Source organism: Melanotaenia boesemani, chromosome 13 (genome assembly GCF_017639745.1).
Source record: "Melanotaenia boesemani isolate fMelBoe1 chromosome 13, fMelBoe1.pri, whole genome shotgun sequence".
Taxonomy (NCBI): Eukaryota; Metazoa; Chordata; class Actinopteri; order Atheriniformes; family Melanotaeniidae; genus Melanotaenia; species Melanotaenia boesemani.
Genome location: NC_055694.1, coordinates 22,024,632 through 22,049,888, shown reverse-complemented (window position 1 = coordinate 22,049,888; position 25,257 = coordinate 22,024,632). Strand labels below are relative to the sequence as shown.

The following is a 25,257-nucleotide window of genomic DNA, read 5'->3' as shown; positions in this document are numbered from 1 at the left end:
ACAGTTTTTAAATAGAAGAAGTGTTTATTCTGACATGTGTTATTCTTCAGATGAAGACATTTCCAGTGATATGTTTGGCATAGTTTAAGAGAGCACTTGCAAGACCTAGAATAGAAAAATTAGGCTTTTTTCCTCCCTCTTAAATTTTTTGGGAAGTATATTCAAAAATTGTCACCTTTAGATTTATAATATTATTCACAATCTAGGACATTCATAGCAGCTTGAAAGAAGGCCTGAAATGCTGGATCAGTACACAGTCTATGGCAGTGGTTCTCAAACTGTGGGTCAGGACCCCCATAGTGGTCACGAGATCATTTCAGGGGGTTGCCATATAATTGTATAAAATATATAGCCTTATTTATCAAACAAGTTTGAGATTTTTATCGGGGCTGTCAAAATTAAACCATTCATGAAGAGACAAATCTTTGAAATTAGAACCTTAATCTTTTTAACACATAAACAAATAAGTTAGTACACATGCTATAAAAAAATCTGAATTTGATACTATCTCAGTGAGATAGGCTGATTTTGGGCATGTAGGTGCTTTGTTACAGCAGTGAACCACTAAAAACCACTTAATCGTCCTTATTTATGAAGATTATGGCGGTTTTCCAGCCTTACATTTAGAGCATGTTACAAGATGACCCATCTGATACGTGAGACAATCAATCGTCACACGGGTGTGGGGGTCGCAAACACCAGCGTATGTTTTCTTGGAAGTCGGAAGTCGAGAGCGGCTTGCATGTTTTTTTAACACTGCAATGAGAGATGGGATGAGAGCTTAGCCATTGTCTTCTCCACTGGTGGATCCAAGAGACTGGGATGCCTCCCATTATAGAGAGGTAAATTACAAGATAAAGAACTAGATAAATTTAAAAGATAAAAGATAAAAAAAATAGATAAATTATCCCACTATAACAAGAAAACTCTTCTCATTATCTTCCGTTATTCAGAAATTAACTCTTTATCTTGAGATAACAAATAAAAAAAAGAATAATAGCCAATAACGGCTTCTTTCGGCTCCCATGATATAGTCTTAAAACTGCATAAAACATTTTCCGCATTTGCCTGTGTTTGAGTAATAAAACACTGTACCACTGGTTTTTAATGCATTGCACTAAGTCCAATTTGATTAAGTAAAGTAAAGCACGGTATAATGAGGCTTGTGGTTTATAAATACCTGTATAACTGTTTTTATAGTTTAAATTTAAGATGTGATCTGCACACAGAATTTTTCAACTATCCCAGAAAGTAAGTCTAATTTCAAGTCACCATCGTAACGTAAAAAAATGAAGTGCTATATCGGATGTCATTGCAAACTGTTAAAAAAAGGAGAAAAACCCCAAAAAACCTCCTTTATATTCCTGAGATGTACATAAAAATAACACCATACATAATAATAATAATAATAATAATAATAATTTGTTTAAGGTCCATTGAGAATGAGTAGCAGCGTCTTATTGTTGTTTTGCTTATAGTTACAGTTTAAATGTTTTAATTTTACAAATTTTTCCTGAAAATGCACCGTAAAGCTGGGGGGTTAAGGCCTGCAGGCAGGCTGGATTTTAGCAGTCTTCCTGTATCAATGCTGTTGATCATGGATTAATTATAATGGCCCACTGTCCCATACAAATGGACTGATACCACTGATGATGATTTAATCAAGTGAAAATGTCTGAATCGGGAACCCGTTCAATGCAAAGAGCGTCCTACTAGCCTATAGCCTACTTCTTAACAATGAATTGATCATAGAAGAATCAAAGGATCCTTTCAAACATGTAAATGAAACTATCCAGGTGGTCAGGTTTTATTCAAAATTATTTGATGATGACAAAACAAACAAACAAAAAAACATCAACACACATTATTCATTATTAAAAAGCAAAGTGCATCATAGTTAAATCAGTGAAATTATGATAAAAAATAAAATTAAATCTGCATTTCTAACTTTTTTTTGTTGTTATTTCGGAACCGAGAAAAGTCCTGCAGATGAAACAACAGCACTGATTTATCATTGCCCTGAAGGACTCAGGATTTTGTAGTAATTGTACAAATATACATGCATTATTTTTCATAAGAAATCATACAAACCATTTGTGAGAGCAGCATGTAAACATAGCGAACTGTCCGGCACGTCAAAAGTAAGACCTTAAATAAAATAATCTGGAAGTTTGTTTCTTGGTTGGCATTTCCTCTCTCATCCAAAAGGCTCCTTCAGTTCATGACCAGCATGTCTTTTATTGGTTTGCATCCATGTCATATTATTGTTAAGTTTGTTGCACATCATAAACAGAAAAGTCCACAAAATCCAAATTAAGAGGGAAGAGTTTTACCCAAGACACTGAAGTCGCTGTCACTTATTTCTGTTTTTTCTAGAATTAGTTCTGAATTAGATGTCTTGTTTGGATTAGGAACAAAATATAAAAAATTCTTTCGAGAAAGCTGAATTTTACTAGTTTGTTAGGGTGATGAGTCTCACTACACAATTATGTTAGTCACTTCCACAGCTAAGCTATATTATTGCATGTTTATTGTTAGCTGTCAGACAGCTAAAAGAAAAGAATCCTGTCATCTCTGGGTGTCAACATGAGAAGTCAGGGACACGTCTAGGTAAAGTTATGTAATGAAATAATGGAGAAATATTTCATTTACAAACACCATCAAACTTTTTCTTTTAATAACACCTGTCAAATGCTCAGTTTGTGTTTTTTAATCACCACAGCTGTCAAAATGTGACATAAACCATCTGCTTTGATATCGTCTGCATCCCTCCTTCCACTCCCACTCTCTTTAACTATGTTATTAAACTTTATCAACCCAGACAGTTCAGAACAAAACCGTCTGACTCTAATGGTCTTAAGAAAAGCAACAGTGATTTTCTTTTAATGAGGAAGGAGGATCTCAGTAAGCGTGACAGTGTTAAGCCTTTTATTCCCTTTTATTTGTTTCTCATCTTTCCTCATTTTTCTCCTCCTTTACATCCTCAGTCCTCTTTTTACTCACCTCTCTGTCCTATTTCACCAGCACCCCTTATTGCCTTTTTATCATTAATTCTTTTCTTTTTTTTCTCTTGTCTTCACCTCCTCACACCTCCATCCTGTCTTTCCTGTATTCTTCAGACCACCCCTTCATTTTTCCCTCGTTCTCCTTTTACCTTTTCCCCACCCTTCACCTCACTCTTACATCCTTACTCGCCTCAATCTCTCTCATTTTCATCGTCTCCTCTTTTTGCTCATTTCCTCATCCATCCTTCAAAACCCCTCGTCCTGAGGCTGCAACCTTCACCTCCTCCCTCTTCTTCCTCCTCCTCTTCTGCCTGGCATGACGTGGGACCAGATCAAGGAACTGTGTTGCCGGGAGTAACGGGGATTAAGAGCGACGCGTTGGAATGCAACTCCAGCCGAGCCCCTGACAACAGGAGGAGGAGGAAAAAGAAGAGGAGGTGGAGGAAGGGGAGGCTGCGAGCAAGTATTTCCACCTTATTAATGTGCAGTGTTTCCCTCACTTTTCTTTTTTATTCTTTTTCTTGTCTCTTTCTTCCTTAGCCTGTGTGTCTGACTTTGTTGGAGATATCTGATGTCCTTCCTTCAGGAACCCCCCCCCCCATAAGAAACCTTTTATTCTGTTACAGGATCTATTTTTTCCCTTGTCTCCTTGTTCACCTGTCTTTCACTTACTTTACTGGTAAATGCTTGATTTGTCATCCTTCTTCCTTTTTTTTTATCTTCACTTCCACTCTAGTCTTATCTGAGTTGGGACTTCTGTTGATCAGTCATCAGTCAGGCTGAACAACCACTAGCCCGTTTGTCTGGCTGTTCACAGTGTAAATGCCAGCAAGAGAGACACAGGGAGGGACAGAGAGAAAGAGGGCAAACACATGGAGATGCAGATGGAAACACACACACACACACACATTTCCTCGCTCCAACGTGCCACCACACACATTCTCCCTCTACTTTATCAGCAGAATGAAAGTGCTTTCTGGCGGTATTTGAATGAGACAGAAAAGAACCCTATTCAGCCCCTGTACCCGGCTTTTATTAACACTGCGCGTCACTGGGGCGACATAAGCCTCCCTCTCTCACACCCTCTGTCTGCCCCCAATGTACACACACACACATATGTACACACATACACACAAGCAGAGGGGAGTCTCCTGTTCAGGTATGATGATGCCCCCTTCTCCCTTTATTTTTTGTCTTTTTTTTTTTTTTTTTTTTTTTTTTGGCTCCTCCTCACTCGTGGGCTTTTGGTGCCTCACCCCCTCCTCCTCCTCCCCCTCCTGTCCTTTTCCACCACACCTCCCTCTCTTCTCTCACTTTCTCTCCCTCTCCTTCTCTGACTGTTTGCCTCTGCTGCTGAATGGAAATACGCACAGATGCGTAAAGGGGCGGTCAAACTCCACATACCCACGGCAGCATCACTGACCCCGTTCTTTTTGGACAAGAAGACCGAACAGGGGACGAGCTAGGCCTGCTATTTCGGGCAATTCCAATGACCTAGAAGAGAGGACCAGGCACGAGCCTGGAGCCCACCTGTTTGTTCGGATCACCAGACGGGGCTCAGAAGTCCCAGCAGCCGGACGGAGGACTTAGGGAGCGGGAGGGGTGGAGGGACGCGGGTGCAAGTCAGAGAAGGACCTGCAGTGTCCTGGTTCGGATGCATGGATGCTTGCCTCTTCTTTGCTCCCCCCAACCCCCCCTCACCAGCTGCTGTTGCTCGTCTGAGGCGATCCAGAAATAGCAGCAGCTCGTCTAGAGGTTGAAGTGTCTGAGATGAGATTTATTTATGGTCGTTATGTTTTCAGCCCGCTTTGTGTGATTTTTATTTTATAGTACTTCTCCCTGACGTCGCCTCTATTTTGAGTTTCCAGCTTTGATGCCGCTTAGTCTGCTGGAGTCGCACTAATTAGCGTCCTGATTGACAGTTTGGTAATTGGATTTATTTCATATCCGCTCCTTGAAGTTGTGAAGCGTCTTAAGGCGCGACGGGAATGATTTTTCTTTCAACCTTATTTAGTTAGAAAACAATAAAAAAAAACATATCCGCTGTAGGCTACATGGATTAGGGGTGAGGGTTTTTATTTTATTTTATTTTTAGCTCTCATGCAGTTACTTGCATATTTCTCAGCATATTCCAAAATAATCTGCAAGATTCATAAAGCCAGAAAAAAAGAAAAAAAATCGGACAGAAAAGGATCTTTAAGACGTAAGAAATAATTTCATGCTCCACTTTGAGCACCAAACATAGACTTCACTGTAGAAATATGTCTATTATATTTACTATTATTTATTATTATTACTACTATGAACTGTCATTTGTTTTATTTATTTAAGAAAATGTTTTCTTTCTAACAGAGATTAAGAAAATAATTTTCCTCAGTCCCAACTCTTGTACATCTGGACGTGTTTGCAGCAGAGGCTTCCCATTCAGGAGGATAGCAGGTGCCCCCATTGTTTACTGATGGTGACTCCCCCTTTTCAAGAGGAAGTTTTTTTGCTGAATTTTTCAGGAAAAAAAATACAATTTCGTCCTTATAGTCAGATTGAAACTGACACAAAATTTCTTTTATTTTTCCGCAGATTATCCTGGAACACTTTGACACTTGTAGCATCTTTTGCGCCTACCTGTTGGCACAGTCAGGTGGATGAGTTTGTCTTTCCATCTGGCTTTGTTTATTCAAGTTTTATGCATCCACATAGAAAAAGAAGTACAAGGATTAGATGAGAAATTTGTGATATTGTGTTCCTTGTGGAAATGCAGCAGGAGGCGAAAGCAATGCACTTGTGGTTGAGGAGACTGATGCCTGTGTGTAATAGGGGGTATGGAAATATACAGATGAAAGGAAGAACAGATGTACCACGTGACTCAACTGTGCCATTTTAAACGTGGCAATTTATGAGGTTTACCTTTTGAAAATCCTTCATATCCATAGGAAAAATGTTGTACATCATACAGAGGAGGTGGATGCCTTGGAAGCAGTGCTGTGGGGATAATAGTTCTGCGGTGTGCTTTATGGATGACAAACCTGTTGCCACACCTCAACACCTACAAGCATCACTAATGTTTGATAAGGATCTGCAAGCTCTCCATTTCACTTTAAATACTTTTATTATCAGTGTCAGTGTTTTGCTGTGATTCCTGCACATCTATCACAGAGGGCAGAGTGTCTCATCTGCCATCTTGTCTATCAGCTCGTCTTACTCGTCAGGTGTCTGTATCCTTCACCTGCTGCCCTTTTTCAGTTTTGCTTGCCCCAGGCAATTTATTTAAATTCCTATTCTTCTATGATCTGACTCTGCGTTAGTGTGTGCTGGTGTGTTGATGTATGTGTCCTTGTTCTTAAAATCAAGTCGTCCCAATGCCCAGTGCACTGTATGGCTTTTTATTCCTATCTGACTGCACTAATGGTTCATATAGGGATGGAAGCCATGCACTGCGCTGGGAACACAGCACACTGGACCGTGGACTCAAGCTCTTTCACCTCTTACACACATACACACACACACACACACACAGACAAATGTTCGTAATACACACGCTCCACACATACTCATAAAAGGCAACGAAATGCATGCACACATCTAGGTGATTGTGAATCGAAAAACTGTCACACACAAAAAATATGTATGCGCATTTATGCGTTTGCATGTGTTAGGCATGCATATGTATGCTGCATGCATCACACGCTCAGGATGGCAATGGCCCCCTTCATCCCATCAAACCTCTGCTGCAGCGAGTCAGTCTGAAGCTGTCGGTTTGTATCAGCTGACAGACGACTTTCTGAAGTGAAATACACACAACTGCCACAGAAACCCAACATGATCGATACAGATCCCAACAGAAAAATAAGTGAAAATGAAATTGAACTGAAAATTAATGGAATTGATTTAGAACAGAGAGGTAGAACTCGTTTCAGATAAGTCAGACTGATTTGAGGTCTACAGACTTGTAGCCAAATAAGATAAAACGATTAATTCAGTCATGGTGTTTTCCACACTTAAGTCTTCTTTCAGGGATCAGTTTTCATACAGGGATGAAAAAGTTTTCCAGTGTGTGCTGGTTTGGAGGTAGTTAAACTTCCACAACATTGATCCACAGATGATCTTAAATACATTTCTGTTTGCATCCTGGTTAGAGTTTGAAGACATCATGACTTGACCTCATATAAAAATAAGAAGGGTGTGGAATGAAGCACCTTTTCTTTTTGACACTTGTAAAATTGTGATTTTTTTTAGCAAACAAATGCATTTTCACAATATATCCATAATAAAGGAAATAAAAAAACCACTTTTAAACAATAAATAATGGCGCTCTTCCATGATGTGAACTTTGAATGCCCCATGAAAGACAGATAGCAACAGACAGAGACTTACATTAAATCTGTCACACTTGCTTCTGCTTCAAATGACCTGACATCAGCTTTATTTATTTTCAGACCTGTCCACAAGCATTTGTTCTCGCTAACCAGGTGATTTTGACAGACAGTTGGCCAAGGTTGTTAATGGTCTCATGTTGACATTGTTAGATCCACTCAGCATCATACTGAAGTGAAATCTGTTCATGAATTCACAAATTATGTTTCCAAGCAGATCTTTATCTTGACTAAACATGTCTCTGAAAGACATAACCACTGGATTTTATTACATAAATAAAGCTAACATCACAGCACAGATTACATTGATTTTTCAAACTATATTTTGTATTATTTATCATTTTAAATGCTCCATACTTCCTACATTCATCAAGGCAATCAGTGGCTGCCTGTCATTACTCTATGATGAAAAGCCAAAAAAAAAAAAAAAAAATGAATAAAAATGTTTATCTTTTATATGAGCCATGGAAGAAGTTGAGTGCAGGCAGATGTTAAAAGTGGCTGTAGTATCTCATCCGTGGTCAGGAGAAGACTGGTTGCCTAAAAAAGTTGATAAGTACTAAATTCTACGTCAACTAAATTTGTGAAGATGTCATTGAATTTGACTTCTCTTTTAGTTTGTATCTTTCCAAAAATAAAATTTCAACTGCCTTACTCAATGTATTCCTCTAGGTAAATACTTGAAATATAAAAGTTTTATTGGGATTGTGTCTGATTTATAAAACCCATTATAAAATCTCTAAAAATATATATTGATCTGCAAATGTCACAAAAGAAAGAAGAAGAAGATGAGGAGAAAGAGAAAGATGAGAGAGAATAAGAAAAAGAAGAAGAAAACGGGATGAAGAATAAATAACAGGATTTTGAGGCGCTAGTTGAAAACCATCTTTTGTAGCTACGTCTCATCTGTGATTTCTGAAGGTGTTGTGATTCCAGTGGGACAACACCTCCACCCAGCGGTCAGAAAGGGGTACTGCGTCGCTATGAAACGCAACAGTAGTCATATCAAGTAGTCAAGGGTGGTACATAAATGAGAGGGGAAAAAAAGAGGGTGGGGAATCTAGCTTTAGGAAAGTTACTGATTATTACAACTAAAGTGGTCATCTAATTTAAAGTAATATTGGTAAAATCAAACAGTTATATATTTATATATATTTATCAATAGTCATTTACTTAAGATGATCCTGCATTGTATGGCTTTAAACACATCAAATTTGTTGACTGAGTTCAGAAAAACTAAATCACAAGTCAGTGTTTCTTCAGCATTTTTGGCATTTAACTTTGCAGAATTACTACATTTGGTGGTTTTACGACTTTTACATCTTCTTGATAAAACGTAAAGCATCTGAAAAGACACATATTATCACTCGTTTAAATGCTGCATTATAATCAAGAATGTGGGACTGTTGAGATAAAATAACATAGTATGGATTATTCTGCGGTTTAACCATGTAAAGGTCAATTTGAACTTATTTTTGTTAGAATTTGGTCGTGTATTCTTGGGGTGACCCATCGTTTTCGTTGAATGAATTTTGCAGTCATCCTTCCATGGAGACAATTTCATTCAAGTCTTCAGCTAACAGTGGATGGAACCAGATTAATTAGGTCTAATGTCTGATCTCTACTGGGGTGTTTCTACTAAGGACATCAGTGTCAGACACTGTTAATCTTCTTTAGATTTTTTTTTTATCTAAGCCTAATATATCTTCATGTGTCCTACATTCATTAAGGAAAAGTAGGATGGCTCATGATTTTTGTGCAGTACTATTTATAAAGCTAAACTTCACATATATTAAAAATAAAGAGAAGTATTGTGGTTGTATGTTAGTTAAAGAATTTGCTCCAAGTGGAGAATGTAATTAGTCTCGGAGCCAGCGGCGAAGAAGAATGGAAACACGAGGAGCAACAAAAAGACGAAGAAGAAGAAGAAGAAGAGCGGGCGGATATGACGTCAGTGTCCGTCTCCCCCAAAACAACCGGGGCGCAGTTTCCTGTGTTATGAAAACTACTGAATGAAATGTTGAGTAACTGCAATTTCTTTCGCGTTATATAACACCATGTGGAGAGTTTGACGACGGCTGCAAGTCTGCCATCCTCAACTACAACTACAGAAAGTGTGTAGACAGCATGGCGAAGCGGAGACGGTGCGAAGAGACGGAGGCTGATACAAAGAAACTGAGGCAGGTGGCGAAAACAGAAAGAAGAGGACCAAGAGCAAAGAGGAGAGATGCAGGTAGAACACGTCTGCTCTTATACGAATTCTTACTTTTCCATAAATATTCTATATTTAAAAGTGTAGGCAGGTATCAATCCAAGGCTCAGATTGGTGTATGAAGCTCGACTTACTCATAACTAATATTTACTGCTCTAAACAATAGTATGTGAAACAGAAATATTACTTAAATATATCACCTCTGTTGGAATCTACTGTAATTACAGGAAGTTATTTTCTTTTTTTCTTTACATTTAATGACCTTTTTTCATCACTCTCAATGGTTAGAAATAAATATTTTGCCCAAACAGTTTGACTTGAATACACATATGTTGCTTGTTTATGAGTGTTTACATGAAAAAGCATTCAGAGTGCAGGTGCATGAATGATGTGCATGGTTACTGGGGTGAATCTGCTGGCCCAGATGCACATCTGTGCCCCACTTCATCAAAATATGAGCCAGACTTTGTAAATAGCAGGTGTTAACATGTTTCTGCTTTTAACATGGACTGAGCTCTGCATCATTCAGACATCTGGACCTTGTGAGATAATGTCATTCTGGAGATCTGTTTCTGCTTCTCTTTCTTGGCTGGTTTTATCTTTTCCCATTATTTGTCTTTAAAAAGTGTATTCATATATGATTGTAGGTTATAGCAATACCCCTTTATCCTAAGACGTGTTGTTGTTGATGTTTGTAGCATAGAGTATTTAAGCACCAGTATATTTTATGCTTCACTGCTATTACTGTGAAAAACTGAGTCTGTGTTTGAGATGTGCTACATTCTGTGACAATAAGACAAGACATTTCCACTGTATAATTAGATTACTTTAAATTATTGTTTATTATTTTTGGTGTTCAATATTTTTCAGAGGTTAATTTCAGTGTTCTGTGCACCCAGAGCAGTACTTCTCTGTTCCTTTTTAAGCTTTTAAACAAATATTTTTTGAAATAAAATTCTGCTCCATACTGACAGAGTTAAGACAATCTTTTGTAGTTATCTATATTAGGGTCATTATTATTAAGTTATTCATAGATGGTGTTTTGATTCATTGTTGGGAAATTTAGAGCTTTAAATGACGACTTTAATTATTTCTCTAGAGCTGTTTATTTAAGGGGTTTTAAAAGGTATGGCTGAAAGCAAAATGTATCCTCTCACACTCACAATCTAAATTCTAATTTGAAAAAATATTTTTTATCATGCAGCTGATGACCTCATTGAAAGAGAAGGGAAGCTTAAGAGGAAGGTCAATCCCAAGCCACGCATGTCCTCAAAACGACCTGCAAGGAACTCCACTTCTTCTAAGTCCAGCATGAATTCTGATGTCAAAACTAGTAAATACTTTGAGTCACCAATTAAGGTGGAGGTGGACAGCGAAGATGATTTTGACATGGTGACTTCGGCACCACTTCTAGTTGAAGCAAACACCAAGAAACTAGAGAAAGAAGAACAGGAGGAGATGGACGACGACGACAGTGAGGATGAGGATGACTGGGAGGAAGTGGAAGGTAAGTGATCCACAGTGTAAAAAAAAAAAAAAAAAAAGATAGCTATCGACTTGTATGTGTGAGATTATGTCTCTAATATTAATGTTAAATAACTAAGCAAGAACATCATTTTCAGCAGGGCTTTGGCATGATGAGAGAACAGCGGGAAATAGAAGTAAAATGTGTGTGTGTGTGTGTGTGTGTGTGTGTTGATCAGAGCTAGCGGAGCCGCTGGGTCCAGTTGAACCACCTGAGCCTGTCCTGCCTTCTCAACCTGTAGAGATTGAGATCGAGACTGCGGAAGTCAGAAAGCAGTGAGTGAATGTGTCCTGCAATGTTTTCATGCTGGATATAAATTTGAAAATTTTATTTATATCTCAAATACTTTTTTTGGTACATTGTTATAATTTTGAAAAAATAAGTAGGAAGATGTGAAGTATGAATACAGTGCTGTTCTGTTGAACAAACCATTTTTTCACATCTTTCTGAAACAACCTTAAGATAACATTTTAAATAAATGTTGCTTTAGCTCCTTATTTTTTTTAGAGAAAATACTCAGCAATCAGTCTCATTGATGATTTTCTTTTCTTTTTTTGTGGAGACATCCTCCATCTTCTGATTTAATATAAAAACTCCTACAGTCTGAAGTCTCATACAGTGTACACGTTTTCTCATAAACAACACAATAAGTGCATGTTATGCAAATGTTTATCATGCATTTATACAAACTGTATTATCTCCATAATTATACAATTATACTCCAGATATTTGTGTCCTTCCTTTATCATAATACATTTTTTCTTGGTTTCTGATTGGCCAGAAAGAAGAAGCAGGCAGAGTTTGAGACTTACTTGAGGCGAATGATGAAGAGGTATAAGAAGGACCAGCTAATTGACACACACAAGGTGAAAACACATACCGTACCCTTTCCTTTATAGTGTTGCTCAGTGTTTGGTCTGATCTGTCAGTGCAGCAGGATTTTGGATCCTCATCATCCTCTGATTTATTCCTCAGGTCCACCTCATGTGCCTTATAGCCAACGGGATGTTCCGCAACAGTTTGTGCAATGAACCAGACCTGCTGGCTATCACTCTGTCCCTGCTGCCTGCACACTTCTCCATGATGGCCAAAGAACGTGTTGACCAAAACTACCTCTCTGGGTTGCTCAAATGGTCTGTGTCTAAAAGCAAACTGCACGCCAGTGCCTGATGATGCTCACATGTCTGAATATGTAAAATCATTATCTTATTAGCAATGGGGAACTTTGTGTATCTTTTGATTCCATTATGATTTTCATAATCTCTTCCCTTTCAGGTTTAGAGCAACGTTCACTCTTAACCCCAGTCTTCCTTGTGAGGAGCGTCCGGACCTGCGGGCTCTCCTGGAGGGGCGCCTAGCAAGCCTCTCAGTCCGAGACCACCAGGAGATGACTCATGTTGGTAGTTTTTTCACTGCGAGACTCATCCGTTTTACTTAACGCAAACAAAGATGTGGTGGTACATACAAGAGAGAATAAGTCGAGTAAAAAAATCATGTCCCTCTTTGTTTTGTGTTTCTTGAAGCTTTTCCTGTTGGTCCTGAGGTCTCTGCAGCTCTTCTGTCGACTAGTTCTGTCCTTACAGCCGCTTCCTTTCAAACCATCATCAGCCAAGGTACAAACAAGATTTTATTAGTCCCTTTTTAAAGCAGTGGTTGAAAGGTGAATACGTGGAATATTAGCAAGTTTATTCTGGTTAGGCTACATGAAACATCAGTAGAGATCCTTACTAAAGGATCTGTGTTGGTACTAATCCAATCTAGATTACTAATCTCTAAATTAGTATATTTCTACGAAGAAAAACAAATTATTATCCTGAATAAACGTAAGGAATGTAAGAATCCAGGCTGAAAACAACACACTGGCCTCAGCCAAAGTTAGGAAGGAATATTGTTTTTATTTTTTTAAAGAAAATATATGAATGTGTATATTAATCCTAGTAGATCTGACTATAATTTTTTATATATATTATTACATTAATACGTTAAAAGTCTTTTGTTATGACATGCATAGTTTATTTAGGAATGCATTTAGTCAAAAACAGCGTTTAAACTGATGCAGATAATGAGAAAATTGCAAAAGAAATCTTTGTATAATCCTGTAAGGTCAGCTAGTTCTGGTGCTGTGTCAAGTCTTGGTTTAAGATTAGCTACAACATTGCTGAGATATTCCCCATAGAGAAGCTGATCAGGAAAAGCAAAAGTGTTCAAATTATCTATAAACAAGACAAAAACAAAATACATGCTGCTACCTCTCCATACAATTTCTGCTCATTACCATATGATTTTAACATTATTGGTTGGGAATTTGTTTTAATTCCTCTATTAAATATAATAATCTGTCATTTTTCCAGTGCAAGGGGGCTAGAACATCTACTGGTACCTCAGAAAAAGGCCAAACAAGCCAAGAAACCTCCAAGACCAACTCGCCAGAGCAGAAAGTTTCTTCAGGCTCCAAGAGATCAGCTGAAGGAGGGGACATTAAGGGGCGCAGCAGAGGAAAGAAAGCAAAAGGGAAAGAGATTAAGGAGGAGGAAGAGGAGAAACATGTATTTTTAACAGGGCAGAGACCAAAAAACTCTAAACGCCGCAGTGTCGCTTCAAAAGTCAGCTACAAGGAGGAGAGCAACAGTGAAGGGGGTGAGAAAGAGGAGTTCAGTGATGCAGAGGAATTCCAGGGGACCAGTGAGGATGACAGTGAGGGTTCAGAAAGAGGAGGAAAATCTACAAAGTTAAAGAAGGGGAAGGGAAAGGCCAAAGGAACTCGCAAAAAAAGTACTCCAGCTTCTAAGAAAAGGAGTAGTGGTAGGAAAAATGTTCAGGTAAAAGAAGAGGAGGACAGTGAATCAGAGGGATGGAAGGAAGATGATGAAGATGAAGGGGTGACAAGCAACATAACAAAGAGAAGGAGTGGGAAGAAGAAGGATGGGCCTGGCGAGGACGAGTGGTTGGAGGTGTACCTGGAGAGAACATCTTCCTGGGTTTGTGTTGACGTGGAACAAGGAGTTGGGGTGCCTCATCTCTGCTCCCAGAATGCAACAGCTCCAGTGACGTACGTGGTAGCAGTGGATGGAAACGGGTTTCTGAAGGACTTGGGGAAGAAGTACGATCCTACCTGGATGACGTCGTCGCGGAAGAGGCGGGTGGATGACGAATGGTGGGAAGAAACCCTCGAGCCCTTCTTAGGGCCAGAGGATGAGAAGGACAAAAAGGAGGAGAAGGAGGTGCGTTCAATGTCAAACACAAGTAATACCCATTATTAAATGCACCCATATGTATCTCTTGACACATTTAATTTAAAATAATACAACATAAGGGCAATTTTATTTGTATGCACTTCTTTCTTTGTCCTTTAAATAATGTCTCTTAAAAATGTACTTTTTATCTGAATGAAATATTGAAGAAAGCACATTTTTAGCCAGTTGATTTTCATTAAGTTTGGAGGTTATGGGTACCAGTTGTGTCCGGCTGCATAGTGGATTGTTAGCTCATGTGTTCCAATCAGACTTTTTACATAATGTGCCCAAATAAGCATAAATAAACTGGATAAGTTTGTCTAGCTGTGCTTCATTGCACTAAATGGCGATATTTCCCATTGTGCTTTTATGAACAAGTTTTTTTAACCTAAAGTAGCCATGATATAAATTGTCATTAAAAATGAGAGTGCTTTCACACCAGTTATTTGCATTAGAAAATGTGCATATAAAGGACTTCTACAATATGAAAGCAAATTATCGCCATGCCAACTGAAAGGTAAAATTTTAACGTTCTTTATTTTCCCTGTTTTACTTCCCCTCCAGCTCCAGAATAAGCTTTTGAGCAAACCCATGCCAACTTCTGTAGCAGAGTATAAAAACCACCCTCTGTATGCCTTAAAGAGACATCTGCTGAAATACGAAGCCCTGTATCCTTCTACAGCCACCGTACTGGGATACTGCAGAGGCGAGCCGGTATACTCCAGGTCAGTGCTACAGCTGCCATCATGGATGTACTGAGATGAGTTTATACATTGCATTGTGTGTTAACCCAGTTTGTTCTCATTGTGAATGCTGATTTATGCAGCACTGTGACTGAGAAAGTTGCAAACCTTTGATGATGAGTGAAGTCAGTTGTTTTGACCTAGTTTTGGAGCTGGATTTGGATGTGGAAATTTAAATGACTGGATGGCCTACAGAATTTTATAAGCCTTTGAATTTCAGAATGGTTATGAAGGTGTACCGAGGCCACTGTCTTTATTTGGAAAAATGTCTTGGGTAGAAGGTATCTGTCCATGTATAATCATGGTGGATTGTCTTTTTTTAATAGTAAAAAAACAAGAAAAAAATATTTAATACAGCTATAAAATTAGAGAAAATACTTGTTTTTTTTATTGGAAAAAAACAGGACATTTTCAAATTGCACATGGCTTGCAGGACTGAATCAGTTCTGGTTTTTAGCATCATTGTCCACATGATGGTGCTGTCATGTGCTTGAAACTGTGTTTTTCACGTATTTTCAAATTATTATTTACAATTAAAGTCAGTTTCCTACAACATAAAGGTGGCAACAAATCACTAACTAACAATACGTATTCAGACTAAGCACAAACCAGTGGACATGAACAATAAATCAGCTAAAAAGTTGTTTTAACAGGACAGAGGTCTAATCAGAAATCAATATTTTTAGTCAAAAGCCAATAATAAAAAATAAGGCTTGTTTGATTTTCACGCATTTCATTACTTTAATTATTCTATTCATTTATAAAGGTTTAAACTGAATCTTGAGGCCCTTAAATGGTACTGCATTAAAAAAAACAAACAGACATGATTCTCTACTGGAAACCACTGAATGGGCTCAGGAGGAATACTTCCAGAAATCACTGTCTGTGAACACAGTTTAACTCCAGTCTACATATTCAGATTAAAGATCTATCGTGCGAAGATAAAGCCATGTGGGAACACAACAATGCTGAAGTCTTCTCTGGACCAAAACTAAATTTTAAAGTGGTCTGAGGCAAAGTGGAAAACTGTTCATAGAATAGAACTTTACTTGTAACTGCAACAAGTGCAACAAGATTACAAAGCCCTCCAGTAAATGCAAAACAGAATAAAATAGAATAACAATCATAATAAGACAAAATACAACGTATAGGAAATAAGATGAAATAAAGGAAAAAATAAAATACAGGAAAACTATACAGAATATAATATATAAAATAGTTATAGTTCAGTGGACAGATGATTCAACATTTATCTTTTTTTTTTTTTTTTTTGGAAACCATGGATACAGTATCACACAGACTAAAGAGGAGAGGGACCATCCAGCTTGTTATCAGTGGACAGTTGGAAAGCCTGCATCTCTGCAGGTACAGGGCTGCATTAGAGCCTTTAGCGTGGGCAGCTTCTACATCTGTGAAGCTCCATTAATGCCAAAAAGTACATGAAGGTTTTAGAGCAACATCTGCTCCCATCCTATGTCAGGAAAAGCCTGCGTGTTTCAGCAAGATGATGCTTTTTTTTTTTTTTTTTTTTTTTTTTTTTTTTTAACCTGTCTTGTCCAGCATCGTTGCAAACAGAATGATTGTCTGGCTGCTGTCTGGTGCTGGGCAATTTTACTCTATCAAGCAGGGATTTATACTACATGTATAAAGTCCCTCTTGATGACATGAAAAACTTTATTAAATCAGACTCTTAATGCTGGACTCGACCGGAGGGGACAGAGAGAGAGAGAGATAGAAAAGAAAGTAGAGAGAAGAGGGAGGGGAGAGAGAGGGACAGAAAGGGTGCAGGGAGTGCGGGTGGGGACTTAAAACATTATACAGAAAACCATGTAATCCATACTACTTGCAACATATATAGCTAAGATCATCCTGGCCAGTAGGTCATTACACAACTAGTTGATAATAGTAACAATAATAATAATCACAATAATAGTAATAATAATAATAGTAGTAGTAATAATAATAAGAGTAAGAGTAATAATAATAATAATAATAAGAACAGAAATAATAAAAAAAAAAAGAAAAAAAAATATGATAATAGATATAAGTGAAACTGCTGTATTCAAGAACACGCGCAGAGAAACCTGTGTGGATATGCTGGAGAACTCGGCCACACGGCGACGCAAAGACTGTGTGGAGACGTTCAGGAAGGAGTGACCATGCAGAGTGATCATGCAGATGCCACCTCACTTGAACAGAGGCCAGAGTCAGGCCAGCGGTCCCGAGACCCAGGCCACCAGCCCCCCCGTCGGCTACAGATCCCGACCGGTCCACAGAGACGACCACTCGCCCGCCCAGGAAGGCAGCAGCAGGAGACCCCAGCAGGAGCCGCCCCGCGGACACAGGGCACCGGCCCCGGCAGGCCGAGGCCAGCAGTCCCCAAGATGATGCTTAACCACATGCTGCATTCATCACAACAGCATGGCTTCACAGGAGAAAAGTCTGGAACTGGCCTGTCTGCAGTCCAGACCTTTCACAAGAGAAAACATTTAGAGCATCATGAAACAAAACATCTGGCAACCAAGGCCTAGGACTGTAGAGCAGCTAGAAACCTAAAACTCCTCCTAAAAGAAGAGGAGATGCTACACAATGGTAAACATCACAATGTTCCAACTTTTTTAAAAATGTGTTACTGCCATGAAATTCAAAATTATTATATATTTTTCATGAAATGGTAAAATGTCTGTTTCAACATCTGTTATGTTTGTGTTCTGTTGGGATTAAAATGCAAATGACTGCACCCTGTTTTTATTTACTTTTTATAAAGCATCCCAACTTGTGGGAAATTTGGGTTGTATTTGACCAACCACCTCTGAATATGGTTGTATGTTCGAACACACATGGCACCGCTGTGTGCACAAATGGAGAAGCTGTCCTACACACTGTGAGAAATGAACAGAAAAAGACATTTCAGTTTCTATTATATCTGAGTTAATTTTCTGATTATTATAGTCAGCCTGAATTTCAGCCCTATTCACACCTCCAATGGATGATCTTCTAATGGAAAAATAAATCAGTATTTTATGAGATAATCTTTAGATTTTCCTCCTCTTCAGGGACTGTGTGCACACCCTCCACTCCAGAGACACGTGGCTGAAAGAAGCACGAACTGTCCGACTTGGAGAGGAGCCATACAAGGTCAGAACACGCACCATCATATTTGCTCTCTTTGTCTCTTCCTCTGCTGTTTGTCGTCTCTGTTGGATTTGATCTCAATGGAGCCTGTAGATGAATCAGCTAAGCGGTCTTTATTTAAATTACATTTGACTGATGCAGAGGAGAAGTTTCATGAGCACTCTTATTCAAGCCAATAAAGGCACTATTTTAACTAAATTAGGCACCACTTGTATGGCAGATTCTTAGATTTTGTTTAATTTTTGTAGCCTATTCATAAGCTAAGAAAAAAGTTTTAAGTTTTCCACAAAACTCTTGGGTTTAAGTAGAAAATCTAAGATTGTAATGAGTTAGTTGTATCTATAATAACCAAGTAAGTCTATGTTTTAATATTTCAGCTGCTGTGACTATTGGATACAAAACTTATCTGTCATGTATAAACTTGGTTTTACAACAAAAGTCAAAAATCAGGCTCAGCCACCATTAGCAACCAGTGCTAATATGAGCTAAGTTGATAGTTTCCTGTTGTATTCTTCTCTCTCAGATGGTGAAAGGCTTCTCCAATCGTTCACGAAAGGCCCGGATGATGTCTGAAGTGAAGGATGAGAAGGACCTGCCTCTGTTTGGAGAATGGCAAACTGAAGAGTACCAACCACCAATAGCTGTGGATGGGAAGGTAGCTTTGAGGAAAAAACACTGAAGCACATAATCTCAGCATGCTGTAAGGAATTTTACTGTGTTTGTTAAGAAACCAAAATATCATAAGAAATTATTAAATGAGATGCAAACGAGACAAATTACACATTTCAGGTAACTAAACCTTGTGTTCAAACGCTTCATTTTATTTAGTCTAATAGACCATTCTTAAATTATTATTAGTGATATAATGATTAATACTCAAATATCAGAAAACAAATGGATCAGTAATCTGTCATTCGGTCGACTAGTTTAACTTCTCAGCAAAGTTCCAGATTGTTTACCAGTTGTCTGTTCTGTTCAGGTCCCTCGTAATGAATATGGCAATGTCTACCTGTTCAAACCCTGCATGATACCAGTAGGCTGCGTTCATGTCAGACTGCCTAACCTGCACCGTGTGGCCAAGAAGCTCAACCTTGATGCTGTCCCTGCAGTTACAGGCTTTGACTACCATGGAGGATACTCACACGCTGTGTAAGATGAAACTAAGAAACCTCCAGATGGGCATGAAGACACTTATACACAATCAGTATGGAAGCAATAATTTAGTTCCATTGATTTTGTAAGGAGTTCCCCTCAGAGTTGAGATGATATTGAGGAACATGTGATCTCAGACCTTAGGTACCTTTATTGTATTTGTTGCTGGGATTTAATTTGCTCTAATCTGTTGAGGTGGTTTCCGTCATCTAAGCTTTCTAACGATTGTACCAATGCATAATCCATCACATAGATGTATTAGTACTTAAACATTCTAAGAAGACTGGTATCGTCTGTGAGCTTTTTTTTATTATATTGTTAGAAAATATAAAATAATCTGTGATATGCATGTCTACACATTGTAAAAAAATCACTTCTTACATGACTAATAGTTTTCCTCCATCACTTTACAGAAAAATGTAAAAGAAAATATTTTTGTGTGTTTTAGTTCTGATGGTTACATTGTGTGTGAAGAAAATGAGGATATTCTTAGAGCTGCTTGGGTGGAAGAACAAGAGATTCAGAAGCAAAAAGAGAAAGAGGTGTGTACCTTTGTGGTATTTATTATGCACTAATAGTTTAATAATTGATTTAAAAAAAATCTGTAACTCCCAGTGGTTGTACATGACTGATCTGTTTTGCTGATGAAAACCAGAGTACTTTCAAGTCCAAGGAAAGACAGTTATTTAAAAGGTTTCAGCATCACATCTCCACATGTGTGTTTTATCTTTTGTGCATTTCAGAAAAAAGAAAAAAGAGCGATTGCCAACTGGACTCTGCTGGTGAAGGGACTCCTGATTAGAGAAAGGCTTAAACAGCGTTACAACAAGAAGAGCGAGGGACTGGGGAGCCTTGCTCAGGGAGATGAGTTTTCTTCTGATGAGGATATGGTTGAAAGTGCTGGTCCTGAAGCTAAAACGGCATCTGAGACTCTGGCAATGTCATGGCCTCAAAACAGACAAGCAGCAGAGGATGAAGAGAGTTCCAGCAGAACGAAGAGAAAAACAACAAAGCGAGAGAAGAAGGGTCAGGAGCAACATTTGTTCCCCTTTGAGAAACTGTGATTTTGGATATCAAAACTAGAGTGACAGATTTTGGTAAAGAAAGACACTGCTGCATATATAACACTTTCAGTTATTTTTCATTATTTTTACTTTGGAAAATGTTCACATCCCCTCAGAGCAGGAGTCCTCAGAAGCCGATGTAACAAATCTTAAGTCATTTCAGGAAAACTGGTAAACAGTTATGCTGGAGGATGGAGAAGAAGGCTGGAAGAAAAGAAGAGAACTTTTTTCCTCTGTCTATGATGCTGTATGTATAATACCTGGATCAAATATTCCTATAATCTCAAATACTGTATTATTATCTTTTTGTATAAGAACATGATAGAGAAATCATACATGCTACAATTCCAGTGTAAGAATACATAGATGGTGGATATCATCCTGCAAGCCAGCTTGTGCAAATCGGTGTTGCCCGGTTGCCGTAGAGAGGACAACTCAAGATGAATGCAACAACCAGGAAGTGTCCTTATAGTTATATGTGTGAGTAACATTACATTAAGCCTCTTACTGCTTCAAACTGGGCACTTTCCAATGTTTGACTTGTTTGAGACAAACGTTCTTACTTACAAGGTCAGGATTTAGTAAATACTTCATTCAGACTTGAGTTGTCTTGTTCAGCAAATAAACACGATACTTCATGTGCCAATAACACTATAAACAACACAACCTAACATAATCCCAGCTTGTAATAGCTGAAACCAAATGAAAGCAACATTCAAAATTTGTTGCCCCACCACTACAAATTTATCATATTCCACATTAGCAAGTACCCCAAACAAGTTCAAGCAGCAAGCGGAGTAAAGCTGCTTGTACTGGCCGAACTGCATGTCTGTTTCCAACTTGGATAACTTTTTAGCCCCAGGTTGTCACATTTCTCTGCTTTAGCTCAACTACTATGCATCTTTAAGTTAATGTAACTGGTTTTAGCTTGTTGAATGTTTTTTTTTTGTTGTTGTTTTTTTGTTTTTTTTTAAGTGACAGGAAAGCAGATGTGGATTATGTAACCCTTTTTTATGAGGATGCAATTTGAAAATGACTAAAACTGCTGTTAAAAAAGATTGAGAGCTACATTTTCAGACTTTAGTTCACACCAAAGGTTAATTTTCTCCTTTTAAGATTTTGCTGTTTGGCCACTACATTCCATGAGGTTAATTTTTTTCTATTTTGGTGTGTCACTTGTCACGTTCTTGCACCCTATTATCTCACTTGTATCACCATTCACAACCTCTCTTTGTATGCTGTATGTCAGTGCTACTCATTCTGGTTTAATGAGGGTCGCACTTCTGCAGATTTTCAGTGTTTCCCAGCTCCACCACACCTGACCTAAATTAAATGGGTCCACCAACTTGTGAAGTTCTGCACAATGACTCATTAATTTGAGTCAGGTGTGTTGGTGCAGGAAACAGAAAACCTGCAGGACTGCGGCCTTCGTAGGACCAAATTGAAAAGTCCTGCTGTATGTGTTTTTACACAGCTAATAGTTGCTGCATTTAAAATAGTAAGCAGTTTTGTATGAAAGTATTTTTGTAAGAAATGTTTAATATGAGTAAAACGAACATCAAAACAATCAAATGTCTTTTTTATATCTTACTTTTCAGGGTTACAAAGATAAACTGCATTATTGTGTCTTAAACAGAAAAACAGGGAGAAAATCTATGATTATACAAATGAGGACCAAACCCTTTTAAGTCTGTTCCATACCAGCAAAACTCACACAGCCTTGCACAAATAATAATGGATTCGATTTATGTTGCGCTTTATTGCTGACGGCACTCAAAGCGCTTATATTGGATCCATTATTCATCCACTCTTCATTCATACTTGGTAATGGTAAACTACTTGTGTAGCCACAGCTGCCCTGAGGCAGACTGGCAGCCAATACGCTCCAATGGCCTCTCTGACCACTGCCGCCCCAGTCATTTAACATTTTGGGGAAATTTATTTAAAGAACTGACTACAGGGGCTCTACGTTATCAGAAAGCAGAGGTTAGATAATAAATTTGTCGTGGACATACAGAACTTGGAGCTGCAACATTTACCGTTGGCCTACTTTTTTATAAAGAAATGCTGACCACTATACATATTCAGAAGTTAACGTTGAAATAAAGACAAAAACACATGAGCAAGTAAAATCAAAACAGCTCCATGAGTACACTTTCCAACGTTTTTCCCCTCATCAGGAATTGCTTGTGTGCTGCAACTTGACACTTACCGTTTATTGAGATCTGATGCTGATTTTATTCATGTTTTGAAAGAAATTCAGTCTGCATGGTATGCGACTTTGTATGAATTTGAAGACTAGCTTAAGGTTAAAATTGTCTTGAGAAGAACACAGGAACTAGAGTCCAGTGTAACAAAACCTGAACACTACCAGTTAAATTGTTTGTGAAAAGTTAAACCATAGCAATTGCATTCCAGACTAATTTCTTGAAACTACAAGTGTCCTTATAGCTTTTTTTTTTATCTTAAATATGTGACATTTGTGCCATTTTAGAGGTTAATTAAACTTTTTAAGAAATTTAAAATTATTGCTGAAAACTAACATTTAGAAAATTTCTGAAGTAAAGTTTAAAAAATTTTGCAACATTTCCGTTGACTAAATTGGCTGAGTTAAATGCAAACGATGATCATCCTCAGCAGTTCCAGATCAATGATCTGTTCATTTACCTCTGGGCCTCAACCCTCAGCGGCTACACCAAACACATTAGAAGATGATGCATTTCATGTTAATCCATAACTCTTACACTTTAATGGCCAAAAATGCAATACCTCATCTATCTGAAGAGCTGCAGTATCTGCAGTTTTACTTCAACCTGTGCCACTTACTCCCACTTACTAAGGAAAAACATTAGCAGCAATTTAGACTTGCAGATTTATGTTACTGTGATTGGTCAACATGTCAAAGTCTATCAATAAGGGGCAATTGTGGGCAAGGAATGTTCTGACCTTATAAACAGTATAACATTTGATGTCAGAGCAACTACTATGTAATGGAGTTTTGTGATGATTGTCTTTTCTTTAATTACTAATGTGGCATAATTTTTGGATTTAAGGCTTTATGACTCCTCTAGATACTTTAGTATTATTCTTTATTGTTAGATTTGTTTATTGCTGAATTTAAATGTTAATGTTTAGCTGACTGGGTGGGTAAAAGAAAGGAGAGTAAACAGAAGAGAAAATTAGAAAAAGATGCTGGATAGAAAGCATCAAGTGTTGTCTGTCTAATCAAAACAGAAACAAACAGCCAGCCAGCTGCTACACTAGTAAAGAAACAGAAAACAGCATATGTCCTCTGCAAGAAAACGAAGCTGACAATTATCTGAAGCACCTATAAAAAGACAGACAAGCTGAAAGGAAAACAACAGGAATCACATCAACGAAAACAGCAAAACAAAGAAAAAAACAAAAACATAATTTGTAGTTATTGGGGATTAAACCAATCAGTTGGTGATAAAATTGGATCCGTGATGAGTGTGATTGTGTAAACGCAACTGCACCCCTGCAAAGATCAGAGGTAGATCGGGGGGGCCCCAAGACTCGGGAGACCAGCAGCCACCCCCGTGCATGAATCCCAAATAGCACAACACATAGACGGTCTCACATTTGCCCAGACAACGGCAGAGGAAGGCCTTAGCCAGAACCCCCCATAACCATGAAGCACCCAACCCAATGCCAGAGCCAAGCGCCCTGGGGACAAAGGCACCCCTCATACCCCCTCCACCCACCCAATTCCCCATAGAATACATAAAACACCATAAACATCTGTGCAGAATATAAACTGAAGACCCCTGGGTCAAACACTTCCCATGGTGGTGGAGAATGAGAAAGCTAAGATCCTGTGGGACTTCCAGATACAGACCAACGAAATGGTAATGAACAACCATTTGGACATGGTGATCATGGATAAGCAGCAGAGGAAAGCCATTGTGGTTCATGTAGCCATCCCAAACAATGTGAATGTCAAGTTTTATATACATAGCACATTTAAAAACAACAGTTGACCAAAGTGCTTCACAATCACTTCAGCAGTCATAACATAGAAAATAGAATTAAGACAATAAATAAAAACAGAAGAGTTAAGATTACTAAAAGAAATTTAACATCTCACATTTGATTAGGGGAAGGCCAGAGAGAATAGATGCATTTTTAACAGACATCTAAAAGCTTGGACCAAACTATGGCAATATCAGGAAAAAGGAACAAGACAAACTGGAGAAATACCAAAAGACACCAGAATGTTTGGGCCGTACATGGGCTACTTTTGGCTCTTAAGGCTCAATTACAACACTGACATGTTTTGCGTAGTTCACACACCTGTGGTCCAAATAGGAGGATTTGACCTGGATATACTGGCAGCAGTTTCCATGTGGGCCACATGTGATATTCACGTGGCTGAGTTTTGGTAGCCATGCTCACATGGAGTCAATGCTGTAAGCAGAGGCCAAGACCAACCTTTTTTTTTTTTTAAATTCTGCACAAAAGTGTGCACTGTTAATGTCTGTGTTGTAATGTCTGTTTTAGACTATATACATGTTGCACAACGTTATGTGTCTTGTTCACTTTTATCAATTATCAGTTGAATGAATGCCAACTAACAGATGTTAAAAAAAAAAAAACCAAACACTTTTTGAGTTCAGGCACTCCAGGGTTTTTACAGTACAGTTGTTTTGATGAACATGTGTTTTTTGTAAAGATAAAAAAGATGATAATGTAATGATGTATTAATTGTCATCTCTAATAATGTAACGTTATTATTCCTTAAGAGAGAGAGGAAGCTGGCGTGAGACCGCGGGCGTGAGACCGCGGACGTGACGTCAT

General features: G+C 38.3%; 1 protein-coding gene across 1 annotated transcript; it reads left to right on the top strand.

Moving 5' to 3' along the window:
* Nucleotides 1–9,320: 9,320 nt before the first annotated feature.
* xpc (xeroderma pigmentosum, complementation group C) lies at nt 9,321–21,998 on the top strand. The gene is made up of 14 exons (XM_042004745.1): nt 9,321–9,608; nt 10,792–11,094; nt 11,291–11,387; nt 11,894–11,978; nt 12,088–12,245; nt 12,388–12,508; nt 12,636–12,725; nt 13,464–14,333; nt 14,910–15,070; nt 18,145–18,226; nt 18,747–18,878; nt 19,203–19,372; nt 19,824–19,917; nt 20,119–21,998. Exons 1-14 carry the CDS (start codon nt 9,503–9,505, stop codon nt 20,437–20,439), a joined length of 2,790 nt encoding a protein of 929 aa, XP_041860679.1. The 5' UTR covers nt 9,321–9,502; the 3' UTR covers nt 20,440–21,998.
* Nucleotides 21,999–25,257: the final 3,259 nt, after the last annotated feature.

Coding starts and splice junctions, on each gene's coding strand:
- xpc (XM_042004745.1), top strand. CDS start 9,503: ATGGCGAAGCGGAGACGGTGCGAAGAGACGGAGGCTGATACAAAGAAA. Junction 12,726..13,463: donor TCAAACCATCATCAGCCAAG/GTACAAACAAGA, acceptor TCATTTTTCCAG/TGCAAGGGGGCTAGAACATC. Junction 18,879..19,202: donor CAATAGCTGTGGATGGGAAG/GTAGCTTTGAGG, acceptor TGTTCTGTTCAG/GTCCCTCGTAATGAATATGG.